This window comes from Octopus bimaculoides, chromosome 6 (assembly GCF_046866305.1).
Source record: "Octopus bimaculoides isolate indiv1 chromosome 6, ASM4686630v1, whole genome shotgun sequence".
Taxonomy (NCBI): domain Eukaryota; kingdom Metazoa; phylum Mollusca; class Cephalopoda; order Octopoda; family Octopodidae; genus Octopus; species Octopus bimaculoides.
Window position 1 is genome coordinate 74,072,828 of NC_142933.1, and position 14,591 is coordinate 74,087,418.

At 34.7% G+C, this 14,591-nt stretch overlaps 1 protein-coding gene and 1 long non-coding RNA gene across 2 annotated transcripts in view; one reads left to right on the plus strand and one right to left on the minus strand.

Moving 5' to 3' along the window:
• LOC106882236 (uncharacterized) overlaps positions 1-14,591 on the plus strand; it is a 64,717-nt gene that overhangs the window by 24,158 nt on the left and 25,968 nt on the right. The window contains exons 5-8 of the mRNA XM_014932840.3: positions 2,681-2,772; positions 3,377-3,452; positions 9,293-9,399; positions 14,277-14,343. Coding sequence (XP_014788326.1) covers positions 2,681-2,772; positions 3,377-3,452; positions 9,293-9,399; positions 14,277-14,343 — 342 coding nt within the window. The remainder of the gene's footprint in view (positions 1-2,680; positions 2,773-3,376; positions 3,453-9,292; positions 9,400-14,276; positions 14,344-14,591) is intronic.
• On the minus strand, positions 4,166-7,431 carry LOC149135255 (uncharacterized). The gene is made up of 2 exons (XR_016242311.1): positions 7,340-7,431; positions 4,166-4,304 (listed from the first exon to the last, which is right to left on the minus strand). It is a non-coding gene; the product is annotated as an uncharacterized LOC149135255 (long non-coding RNA).

Here is a 14,591-nt window from a genome sequence, read left to right on the forward strand (position 1 = left end):
GAAATATAAATTAAAAATTACTGCTTTTGATTTTGGTAAGTACACTTTAGTATGAGAATCTTGAAATTCATATATGCCTCCTTGGTAATTCTTCTGTAGTAATCCATAATAATTATGTATAAAATACATTATATTGTCTTATATTCCATTCGATAAATTATACAAATTTCAAATTTTATATCTCTGAAGAGCAGAAGAGCTCTCTCTAAATGCTTATCAATATAGGATTCCATTATAGGGACAACACTTCAACGAAACAATCGTAAGATGCTTTAAAAACTTAATTCAAAACTTTTAAACTCTCATATTTATTATTGTATATTTATACTTATACATATTTACATATATTCATATATATTTATATTTTAATAAAACAATTATTTTACACACGTATATATCTTTCTGAAGAATTTTCTAATATTGATTTTCTGATATTAATAATATATATATATATATATATATATATATATATATATATATAATGTGTGTGTGTGTGTTTATGCATGTATGTATGTACGTATGTATGTATCTATGTATATATACGTGGGTGTATACCAATTGTTTTAATTATATCCTTATTAATGCACATGCACATAAAAAAACTAGCACACCGTCGGTTAAGACAATCACAACTATCCCAAACTTCTTCACCACTTTTCCAACATCATGTTTCCTCTTAAAAAGAAGGCTTTCGTGTACTTGGACTATATGTCGTACCACTGGACGGTTGTCTGTCTGCTAAACATGCAGCATGTCACTGGCATTTTACATTTAAAGTCCAGGATTATGTAAATAAGTGTGAAGGCAGTCAATTGACTCTCTTCCAGAAAAGTATTAAAAGACTATTTGGAAATTATAAAGAGAAATGAATGGCAGATTCGGATTGTCCGTATTAAAAAAAATTGGTTGGGGTGTTGCATAATCGTATCAATTCCATTATGCAGAAGACAGAATCGATGACAAAATCGAAAAAAACACTTGTAAAAATTCATAAAGATAAAGAAGGTATGAGAGGTTTTAGCACGTGCTTACATCGTAATTCCTCCCATTCATATACATAGTTCTTTTTTTTCTTTTAGTGGTACTCCGTTGGTTACAACGATGAGGGTTCCAGTTGATCCAATCAACAGAACAGCCTGCTCGTCAAATTAACTTCACAGACATGTGTACTATTAACGTAGTTCTCGGGGAGATTCAGCGTGACACAGAGTGTAACAAGACTGACACTTTGAAATACAAGTACAACAGACACAAGGAGAAAGAGTGAGAGAAAGAGTATAGCAGGGTTCGTCACCATCCCCTTCCGGAGTTTCGTGGAGCTTTAGGCGTTTTCGCTCACAACGCTCGGTCAGGGAATCGAAACCGCAATTTTAAGACCGCGAATTCACCGCCCTAACCACTGGGCCATTATGCCCCCACAATATATATGTGGTGTGTGTGTGTGTGTGTGTGTGTGTGTGTGTGTGTGTGTGTGTGTGTGTGTTTTCTAGAGTCTGTTTCTCCTTTCGTTTTTGTAACTTATACACATCAACAAATAAGCGAATGAGGTACTGTCTGTGTGGTTTTTAATTTGCTAGAAATAACAACCAAATCTCCCTCATTGTATGCTCTTGTTGGTATTAAAGAAAGGGAAAATGTTTAATCCTCTCCATCATTACGATTGAAATTAATATTTTTGATTTGTTCGGCGCTATGAATTTTTTTTTTTTTTTAATGCTTCTGCCCAATGCTTGATACGGGAAAATTCTGACCAAAACATAGAAATTCTAACTTAACAAAAAGTATATAAAGTATATAAAGAGAAAGAAATGGTTCCGTTTTCCAAAGCTAAAGATGTGTTTTTAGCTGTTCAGAACATAAGCCTTACCACGTTATCTGGTGTATGGGTGCAGTTCAAATGGGTATAAAACATGTGTGTGTGTGTGTGTGTGTGTGTGTGTGTGTGTGTGTGTGTGTGTGTGTGTGTGTGTGTGTGTGTGGTTGGGTCTTTCATATCCAAGCCCAACTTAAGTTCAATCGCAGAAAGGAATTCAAGATGGTAATACACGCAATCATATACATACAAACGTACCCATACATACACACACATACACGATACATACTTATCAACCACTCCCAAAAGCCAGTTTGATTCAAAGTTCTGACCACAATTCTTTATATATTTGCACATGAATACACACATACATACAGATTCAGCTTTTCGCTTTTATTCATTACTTTTCTCTTTTAGTCGTCTGTCACCATTCATCTGTTTTTAGAATTTGCTTGGTGTCGTCAAAGGGAAAAAAGTATTTTTTAAGTTTTTGGAAATTTGAAACAAAAAGGCATGGTTTTCTTAAAATTGAGTGTCGCGGAGACGTGAAAATATGGCTACTACTCATTAATTTCAAATTAAACTTATTAAAGTTGAGGAACTTCCAGTGCCACCTCGCACCCCAGGTCTCTTAACGCCTCCCTAGTGTCCCTTTCCCCAAAAGGCACCCCTTCGAGTTCCAAATAGCTCCCGGGGTGGGTGGGGGCATATGTCTCCTCTATCTGTTGAGAACCTTTCATTTAGAGCATACAAATGTAGACCTTAGTGATTCGATAACGTATGATTAGAAATACATAAAACATGTTACTTTTGTTTTTTGTTGATGTAAAATTTTGAATGGTAATTTAAATATCTTTACTTTTTTAGTGACCTTAACTATGTGAAACATTGTTTATATCAACAAGACTGTACCAAGCATTTTGAGTTGTTGGACAAGTACTACACCGATGTTTGTCTTAGTAAGTTCTTTTATCTAACGCTTTCAAAGTTATACTTATCAATCAATCAAAAAATCTTCGACGTGGTAAGCCCTCAAGACGTCTGTTCGGATGATTCTCCTGAGTCACCATCTCACTCGTGTACTCTAATCCGTCACAAGGTTATTATTTAAAGCTGAGTGGACAGGAAATTAATTGATTTTCTCGAGAATACAACGCCGGCTAGTCTATGAATTGAAACCACGATCTAACTATCGTGATTACAACGCCCTAACTATTAGGCCACGCGCCTTCAAAAAACGGGGTGGTATACCATTCAAATAAAATCATAAATTATTATTTTAAAATCAAAAAGAAAACACTTGGTATATTTTCATTTTGTTTTTGACTAATATACGGAGATCAATATAATAGTTTTAGAAATAACTTGATTTTGAATGATTTGACTATTATCACTTAGAAATTTTTTTCGTTTTAACACTTGTTAATTGAGCATTTGTGTGTTTGCTACGATATGCAGATATCTAATTATTACTAATTCTAAAATTTCCTCTTATATTATTTCAGTATACCACTAAAGTCTACCTTATTTTATACTTTTCTTTATGGTCTTAATTTTTTAAAGAAATTGATTGTAACTCGAGTGATGTAGCTGCATGTGATACGGCACCAAAAAATACGGAAAAAGACACTGTTTGTCTGTAAGTGAATTAATATATTTAAATATCTAACTAAATGAATATATTTTGTATACGTGTAGATAAAAGGGAAAACGAGAAGTTTGCATTGATACAAAAAGCATAAATTTATAACGCTGAGATATAGTCAACTGAAAAGACAGACTATTTCTGATTTATATCGAAAAGACATCAGACTATTTCTTTATACCGAATCTAGATGAGAGAATTTAAATCTGGGACACTTGATTTCTCATAATAATGGCGACGTTATGTACATGCGTGCATGTGAGTGTGAGAGATGGTGTTATCTTATATTTCTCTTCTTTATACTTTTGGTAACAATACTCGAGCACCACCTTATATAATTTAGATATTTATACTCAAACACGTATAATTATATATAACAATTAAGATCAATTATTATTTATGATATTTATATAAAATCTTATATATTACACAATTCACAAAAAGATATTTATTTACAATAACCAGAGATACAATTAGTTCAAACAACAACAACCACAGACCCTAATATTCAATTTATTCATTATAATGCAATTATTTAAATAACATGTGGTCAGAAATATAAATGATAATAGTATCAATTATTAATAGTTTCTAGTGCCCTTTTCCTTTCTTTAGTTAGGTTTTGCTGAATTAAAGAGAGTGATATTACTGTTTCGAGTTGCGTTCCTGAAAGTGACATCGGCTTGAGTGGAATTGCTTAAAGTAGAGTACATAGATCCTTCTTTGATACATTTATATCCACTCTAAACAAAGTTTTTAATTTCTTTGAAAATGTTGAAAAGCTTCGAGCATACAAGCTCTAAGTTGTTACCCTCTGTGGTTCCGTTTTCTATGGTGAGAGTAAGCCTAGTGAAAAGAAAAAGGAATACAACCGAAGAATAACATTGAATGAGAATTACATTAAACTGGAAAGAGATTTTAAAACAATGCAAAGAAATGTATGTTGCTTAAAATCCACCATCTCTCTTACTTCTCGCTTCTTCTCTCCTCTCTATCACGTATTTTCACTCTTGATCTCATATATATTCTTATTTGTTTCATTAATTATGTAACAGCAGCATTAGCAGTAGTAGTAGTAGTAGTAGTAGTAGTAGTAGTAGTAGTAGTAGTAGTAGTAGTAGTAGTAGTAGTAGTAATTTGTTGCAGTGCAGTATAATATAGTAGTAGTACAGTTTAGTTATGGAGGATGACATTTGCACACGATTGCTTTTGGATTTTAATTTCAACACTTTTTATTATGTAGTTGAGGCATGAAGATAAAACGCATAACGTTTGTAGATCCCACAAGACACGATATCAATGCAGTTGATATTAAACAGTGAGTCTCTACAGAATAAACTCAGATTAAATTTCAACGTTTTCTTGTGGAATATGAGTAGTGAGTACATTATATAGGGATGGGATGGGGCACATTGAAGTAATTGCGTGTTTATGAAATGGAAGTAAATACATGCAGATGGGTAAAGAATACGTATATACACACACGCACGCACGCAAGCACACACACTATTACTCTTTCTGTGTGCACATACATGCATGCATACATACCTACATATACACACTATACACACACCCATAAACACTGTTCATCTCATACTCGCTTCACGCACACACCTTCCCACTCCACACACACTAGCACCGACCACTTCTCAGTACCCACACGACACACCATTATCTACACACCTACACACAATCTTCAATAGCCACACATTCCACTATACGAGCAGCCAAACACCCTGTTTAACTCCGTAGACACACCACACACCATCAAGCACACATCCACATTTACACAAACACATAATACCTGAATACAGACAACATATACCCACACATGCAACAAGCATAAACACACGCAGCAGGTATAGACAAAGATAACTTTCACCGAAAAACACACTATACACATGCACAATATTTGGTCACTCACACATGCACATGTGCACACACCACTTGAAAAAGCACACACACGCGTCAGACTCCCTCGCTCCCTTACACCTACACACACATACATACTCACACACACCATTCTCACATACACACACATGCTTGTGCGCTTTAGTTAGTTGGGATCACCATTATTATCTCCATTTCATTCAACCTCTTTTTTCCAGTCATCATGCCATGTTGGATCGCTGAACTCCATAGTTTTCTCTCCGTTTTTTTCCATAGTCTCTCCATTGCTTGCTGTTCCTACACTTGTCTTCGTCTTTTTCTGTAAATTTGAACTATATATATATATATATTTAAACTACTTACATATATACATACATATATACATGCATACATAGACACGGATATAGGGTTCTTTTAATAAGATCAGAGTTTGTCTCGCAACTCGAGTGCGTGTGTGTATATGTGTGTGTGTGTGTGTGTGTGTGTGTGTGTGTGTGTGCGTGTGTGTGTGTGTGTGTGTTTGTGTGTGCGTGCGCATGTCCGTTGTGTGTGTATATATATATATATATATGTGTGTGTGTGTGTGTGTGTGTGTGTGCGTGTACACAAACTGTAGATAAGTTCACATATTTTGAAACATACACGATCCTATTAGAGCTTTTCACTGCAGCTTTCCAATGAGAAAATTCTTTGCATAAAATGAAAAAAAAAAGGCGTAAGAACACCGTTGTCTGCTCAGAACGTCCTCTATGGGATGTGTTTCGAACGCTTTAGTTCTCTTCAGCATTAGAAACCAAGGAGACAACACTGAACTAACTGAGAAGATTTGCTTTCTTTATCAGAAATCCATGAATACTATTTAAAGATTTTGTACTTTTTTTTAGAACATAGTGCATATTTATCACTGTATTATTCAATATAACTTAAACGGGAATTTTCTTTGGCAAACTACAGTAAAAAGCAGTTGCAGGTTCAAATATGTGCCAAACAGTTTTAAAGGAATCAAGAGATTGTTTATTTACTGTCATTACTTCGTGCACCTATCGACATTTATTGCTATTGGTATTGTTAGTTAAATGGTCAGAATACAACAGTTAAGACGGTTATTAATATTACTCCAACGAAAAATCCCTCCATATCAAAACAAACTGATTTATGTTTCAAAACATTTTATGAATCTCAGTGGTCGTTCAATAAAAATTCAGCTAAAATTTTTCCTTTGTTAAAGATTATTCCAAATAAACAATAAATATGCGTTTGGATAAATATATACGTCTATATGATAGATGTATGTATGTATATAGCTGATGAAGTAGAATGTTCTCTATGTGGCTCGTGTGTTCTCGTCTACGTTTGTTTGCAATGTCCTGTACCCAGATATGCACCTATACATACAGGTGGATGTCGGTATGCACATACCTGTACGTATATATGCATATACTCATTTACTATTTGTTTATATATATATATATATATATATATATATATCAGTGAAGAATTTCACTATATATATATATATATATATATATACTAGCAAACGAGCCGCCGTCCATTGGACGGTTTGTATAGGTGAAGAGAGTTAACTTGGACTGTGTTACGTTGGTTAAGGCATTAAATATTCCTGAGACGCTAAAACTGTTAACTGTTTCTGTAGCACGGCTATTTGACTTGGAAGCAGCATCGCGTGCACGCCGACGGCCAGCTTGTTCAGATGTTTCTGAATCTCCAGCCATCGACGTAGAGGCAGCATGTCGTGCACGCCGACGGTCAGCTTGTTCGGGTGTTTCTGAAGCCCTAACCATCAACGTAGAGGCAGCAGCGCGTGCATGCTGGTGTTCAGCTTGTTTAGCTGTCTCGCTTGCATGCAGTGAACGCAGTGCAAAAGCATTTCTTGTTTTTTTTTTGCCAAGTTTACTCTTCCTTCTTCGAGGCATCCTATCAAGAAATTTTGAAATTCAATAAAACCTAATAAAATTAAATAGAAACATTACCTCAATGATTTTTGCAAGCTCTCCATATTGTTTTTTAAAAAACAAAACACCAGAACGCTTAAAAAGAATTTTTGGCACGATATTGTCATCACCAACATAAATTGTAAATGAGCAGTTACATTTAGAAACGCGCGTGCGCCGCGTGTGAGTTAGAAACGCACGCGCGCGCGTGCGTGTGATTGTGTGTGTGTGAGAGAGAACGAGAATGAAGTTGTTGTTGATGGCACTCCGTCGCTTACGACGTCGAGAGTTCCAGTTGATCCGATCAACGGAACAGCCTGCTCGTGAAATTAACGTGCAAGTGGCTGAGCACTCCACAGACACGTGTACCCTTAATGTAGTTCTCGGGGATATTCAGCGTGACACAGTGTGAGAAGGCTGACCCTTTGAATTACAGGCACAACAGAAACAGGAAGAGTGAGAGAAAGTTATGGTGAAAGAGTACAGCAGGGTTCGCCACCATCCCCTGCCGGAGCCTCGTGGAGCTTTACGTGTTTTCGCTCAATAAACACTCACAACGCCCGGTCTGGGAAACGAAACCGCGATCCTATGACTGCGAGCCCGCTGCCCTAACCACTGGGTCATTGCGCCTCCACGAGTGAAAGAAGTATGTACGTCTATATGAAATGGACGTGTGCGTGTTTGTGTGTGTGTACGCACGCGTGCGTGCTTGCGCGTGTGTATGTGACAGAGAAAGAGGGTGAGAAAGAGAGATAGAGTGAGTGAGTGAAGGTACACACACACATTTAGAAAATGTGACGTAATACTATAAAACTTTTACGGTAGTTGATTGAAGATAAGCGAAAAGAACAGATAAAGAAAGTAACAGATGTATGTACGTCTATATGAAATGGACGTGTGTGTGTATGTGCGTGCGTGCGTGCGTGTGTGCCGCTTGTCTTAGCAACTGATTGATTTTAATGGTAGAACAAACAGGACAAAAAGATTACAAAAATAGCGAGTCTCACCTTGAAACTAGCTCCGTCATGTATCCATTTTTAAAATTTCAGAGCGATCAGGTGAACAATACTCGAGTTATCAATTCACAAACAGACAGACAGAACGGATTATATATATTAAGATATATATAATTAAAATTAGGGTTGAGCGAGCATTGCTTCACCACACACCGAAAATTAGAAATAGCAGTCAAAACTACTATTTCACTAGCAAAATACAACTCCCAACAGCAATACTCGCAACTACAAAGGCAAAAAAGAAAAATTAACGAATCTACCCGATTAATTGCAGACGCGTTTCATGATCAAAGAGGTGTAAATTATATTACCCGAACTTACTTCCTTCATCAGTGCAATATTTCAAAATTATAAATCCGAGAATGTTAATAAAAGGATAATTAATTCGATCAAGCGACATCAAACGATTATCCAAGAATAGCATTTTCGTATTCATATAGACGAGCAAGAAAATCGTATCATTCCTCAATTACCCACGTGCGCTACGAGTAATCCCGCAGAAACTGTATGAATTTATATATACACACACACACATATATATATATATATACATATATATAATCAAGGTGCAGGAATGGCGTAATCCGAGTGAGTAGAAGCAGTAATCCAACAGGAACAGTAATCTGAAGGTAGAAGAATTCCAGGAATTGGGTGCTCCAAGTTCAGTCGAAAGGCCGGGATCCGTGTGACCGTGCGTTATATAGTGAGTTCAAAAAAGAAAAACGACAAAACAACAACAAAAAACAACAACGCGAGGACGTGATACGGATATTGTGTTACTGGACGCTCGGTGAAGAATTCCTGAGCGTCCAGTAACACAATATCTGTATCACGTCCTCGCGTTGTTATTTTTTGTCGTTTTTCTTTTTTGAACCCCCCCTCTCTCTCTCTCTCTATATATATATATATATATATATATATATATTTATATATATATATATATATAACACTTAGTCATACTTTTACTCTCCATCAGGAATCTGATGAGCGAATATCATTGTGTTTTGAATAAAAGAAGTTATACTAACGGGACATGTAGAATGCCAACTGAATGGCAGAAAACTTACAAAGAAAATACTTGCGGTGAGTAGCATTTTTTTTTAAAGCAAAATTTAGAAAAGTACAGCCGTATTGTTTAATGAATACTGTTTAAGGATTTGTTCTCTTTCGTTCACTGTTCTTTATCGTTGTTGTTCAATGGAGATGGGCTTTATGTGCATGTAACTGTTGGATTGATGATGAAAGCAAACCAATACGGGGAAAAACACAAAATAGATTTGGGTATACTGGATTAGCGAAACCAATATGTATATGCTAAAAAGTCAGTTATTAAATATCGAGCTGGTAGAATCAATAACGCATTTGACAAAATACTTTGCAGCATTTCTCCTGTCTCTACGTTCTGGGTTCAAATTCCACCGAACTCGACTTTTTTCTTCATTCTTTCGACGTCAACAGAATAATTAACAGCCCAGTACAGGAGATGATGTAATCGGCTTGTCCCCTCTCCTCAAAATTGCTGGCCTTATGCCAAAATTAGAAAGAATAATTATAGCTTCTTATTATAACTGAACAGACTAAATTTATGAAGTTATTATGTTAGCATTGAAGAAAAGGTACTTTTCTTAATAGAAAACATATACAGGGTGAGTCAGCTATTTGAAACCCAAACTCTTAAGAACGACAAGTGATCCAAACTTATCCTTTCTTTATACTACTCCCAACAAAAAAGCTTCATAACTAATGTATACAATGAAAAGGCATGCCGTCCTCCTCGTTTTAGTTGCCAACTACTGTGATTCTCAGATTGCACCCTTCTTAAATGTCACCAGATCTTTCTTGTTTAAGAATAGAAAATAGCTCTAGTCCTCTAGCGGAAATGTGTCTTCGGTGGCCAAAATAATAACATATTCTCAACGGTCAGACGTTGTCAGAAAAGTTCAGTTTCTTCAGAGCATCATCAAGGAGATTACCGTGAAGCCAGTGAGACCCATTGCCAATCATCTCCATTAGACGTATTATGCATGAAGACATCGGGTAAAAACCCCATATTATGAGAAAAGGGTGATTCATGTCCGAAAAGACGCAGGAAAACCATGTTGTACGGTCGAATCGTTTGCTGAACAAACTCAAGCTCTCCGAGGAGTCCGATATGCTTTGGGTGAGAAGACCTTAGTCCAAGATCATGAAGTGCACAGAAGAAATGATAGATGGTTCTGTGCCAGCCTCACTGAAGTCCCCACTGTTATGTACACCAAGTTCCTATCGTCTGGGATGGTCTTCGGGGTCATGATCAATGAGGGCACCTCACTTTTTCCTGCAAGATCTTAGAAGCAATGCAACAATCTACATCCAGTCATTGGAAACGTGTCAAGGCCTGGATCAAGGAGATGCTTGGGGCGGGGTGTACGTATTCCAGCAACATTCTGCTCCCTCTTGCACAACCTGCAAGACTAAAGAGTGAATGGCCGAACATTTTCATGATCCACTAATATTTGGTTTCCTCGTCCACCTTACTTCACTCCACCTCAAGAGTACTACGACAGGAGTGTCGTTAAACGAGAGGCTAACAAAAATGCCCACCAATACTGAAGGACTCTATGATGCCTGCTATTGGGGACATTAAGGTCGATATCGGTTAAAATCACCTGATCAACACATTTAGTCCTTTCAGGAGCTGTATCGAGACATTAATGAGGCTGATGACGGTTTTATTGAATATATTTTTGCGATGTATATGTATGAATGTGTATACCTAATTCTAAAAAAAAAATTATATTGTTTTATCAAATATGTTTGTTTTACTTAAATTATAAATTGTCCTCAAATTATTGATGCACCCTGTATATATGTGAGTTATTACAAATTGCAATCATTTCAAAAAGTACACAAAAATTACTTTTTGAAATTTTACGGAAGGGAAATTTATGAATGTAGTTGTATCTGTTCAATCGAATACATACATATAGATGCATGTAAAATTTCCCTTTTTTACGATACTACCATTATCATATCAAAAATTAGCCCATGGCATTACACAACTGACTTTTAAACATTTACATATTTGTTTCGCTTAGTAGGGATACCCAAGTCTGTTTTTGTATTCAGCCCGGTTTCATTTTCAATTCTGCCTTTATGTGTAATTATTGCAAACATTTGTCTCTTTTGTGTTTTTTAATGTAGTTTATTTTCAGTTTTCGGATCTTTTTTAAAACGGGGGCCACATTTTTCATTAATGTTTTACGTAGTGTTTTTGGTACCGAAAGACTTTCAAACTTCGTATACTTATCTATTTTGTGTTATAGAACAGAAAAATATTTTTGTATTCGAATTTATTTCATGTAAAAAATTGTCTTATTTCGATAATTTCAACCAATCACTGACGTCCATTCAGTCGATATACATTAAGTGCCGACTACATAAACAAACGATTCTTCGTTTTATTTGCTTTTTTCATTTTAAATTTGCTTTAACCCTAACCCTAACCCTAACCCTAACCCTAACCCTAACCCTAGGGTTAGGGTTAGGGTTAGAGTTAGGGTTAGGGTTAGGATTAATTGTTTCAGAATCGTTTGTTTATGTAGTCGGCACTTAATGTATATCGGCTGAATGGACGTCAGTGATTGGTTGAAATTACAGAAATACGACAACTTTAACATGGAATAATTTATGGATTTCTTTTTTTTTTTAAGAAGACTAAGAGAAAAAGATGTTTTATATGACACATTCTACCAGTGTTCCAAGTTTCAAAGTGTTTCGTTAATGAAAAATGTGGCCCCCGTTTTAAAAAAGATCCCAGTTTTCACATTATTTCTTAGTTGGAATGCCTTTGACGAAATTTTACTTAAATATACTTGTTAATTGTTGTAATTATAATACAATCTTAGTTTTTATGAATATTTACTTTTATTAAATTCAGCTGTAGTTATATCTTTTCGTCAGGTTATACATGATCAGTTGCTACTAGACTGATTAGTAGAAACAACTAGCATAATCCTTTATTTTAAGTTTAATTTCAAGTACAAATCAACCTGAGCTTAAGTAAGAAATACAAATTTAACCATACCATTGCATCTCTAATATTTTGGTATTTTATTTTGTTTCATATATCTTACACTTTGTAAAATTTTATCACGATATTCAGTGGTTTTATGGTGTAGAGAGGATGTTTCTTATTTATCCTAATCATTTTGACCCTCCAGAGATTTGTTGCAAAATGACAATGATAATTAGTCATGCAAAATCTTTGCCTTGTTGTTCTCTTTTTAGAGTTCTGTGAATCAGTTGTTCATATTTTAGGAAGTTAAAAATAAATTGAAGTTGTGTATATCAAATGGAAGAGAGACTTGACAATATTAATACCTGTCATGGAGTATTTTAAGTATCTTATACTTTCTATAAATATTATGTGAGTGGTTTGAAAGTAAAGAAAGTAATTTATTCAGTATACTCTTTCTGGAGTTATTCTGGTAGGGATGAGGAAAGAGAGATATTATGAAATATTATGATCAGGTTAAAACATTACAAACTCATCTTGGTTACATTTGGAATTCTTTATGTATTTTCAGATTGATTGAAGAGATAAGTTTCCATTGTTTAATAGCAATACGACAAAAGAGCTTCTATTTCAAAACAGGGAGTATATTTGATGATAGAAGGTTGAATAAATCCAATGAGAAACTTTGCATTTAGGTTTCTTGCTTCAATGCATTACTATAGTTGTTGCAATATTATGGATAATGTTTTTCATTTTGGTAGAACTTGTTCAATGTGTGAAAGAATAACAATAGGAAATTTTGAAGTTGTCTAAGGTCAAAGTTGTATAAAATGAGGCAAAAGAAATGTCATGACCATTACTTGCACCATGAAGGAAAAAGTGTAACCAATTGCATCAGTGGGGAAGTGTGTAAATGTGTAATGATTGTTGTAAAAAAGCAATCAATGGCTTTCAGACATTCATATTACAGTCAATTTCAAGATTTTGTTCTGACTTTCAGATTATTAGAATATCTGTCAAGGTTTGAGAATCAAGGAGTTTCTCTCTTTATTTCATGGTTTTCTCTGAGATATTAGTTTTTATTTTAATGAACATTGTATTATTTTAATGATCATTGTATTATTTTAATGAACATTGTATTATTTTCTCTATTTTGTGGAACTAGTATTTACTGTAAATAAAACTAGTTATTATTGTTATGGTACAGGATAAAGAATGCAAAATAGCAGGATAATGATTTTATACTAAAATCATCAACTTTTTCTTCTTCTTCTAAATGTTATTGCTGTTGTTTAGCCCCAGGCCAGTACTGATTGCACTTATTACCTACAATCAAAAGTAATCTATACATTATTAGTTCACTTTTGGAGGGATGGGGACGTAGTGTGTATCTAGCATTATATTATGAGTTATAGTTTTCATTTTATTAATAAGAGGGAGTGGTTAATGAAATATTTGGTTATTATTTCTAGTCGGTTAAGCAACTACGGAGAGTATTCCTTATTAACTCCATCTTGTTGAATGAAGAAACAAGAGAAATATATCATGCAGTACTCTTTTTTCTCTTCTTTTCTATCCAAGCCATTCTATGCACCAGTTGAAAGTATGCCAGATAAAACTGCAGAATACTGATCGCATTGTCTGGGTCACTTTGTCAGTTATACTCTGGTTTGTATGACATGTGATGGCCTATATGTCCTTATGATCTTGTTATGTATAGACTTACAGCAGTAAATGATTATAAGGTATTGCTTGAAGACTGTAAGCAAGTTATTAGTTGACAAAAAGGATTTTGTGATTGTTGAATTCTTTCTTCAGTAAAGATGTTGCTTTTGGGGAGAAAGTAAGTACAATATTTTTTATTGAAAGGATGTTACTTTTACAAAGTTAACATGTTGCTAAGAAAGTGTTCAAATTAAGTTGTATTTCTGATGTGTAAATTTATAATCCATTCCAATCACAGAACGACTTTGTTATGAAGTTTCAAAACCAAGTTTCACTGATAACAACACAGGTAAAGAGAAATGCGAGTAAGTAATTATTGTTATCTAAGTACATTGATATGTTTAATGCAATATTATAAGAGAAGTGTTCATCAGTAGAACATGGAAAACGTGTTAGTGAATTAGTTGTCAATAAAATACTAGTGTTATATTTCAAATAATGAAATTTAGCTCCTCAATGTATTTGTTATGATTTATGCTAGATTTTAGGGAAAATAATTGTTACATATCATTGAACATAAACCCAATAAGATTTTAATATTACAAAAGTGAAG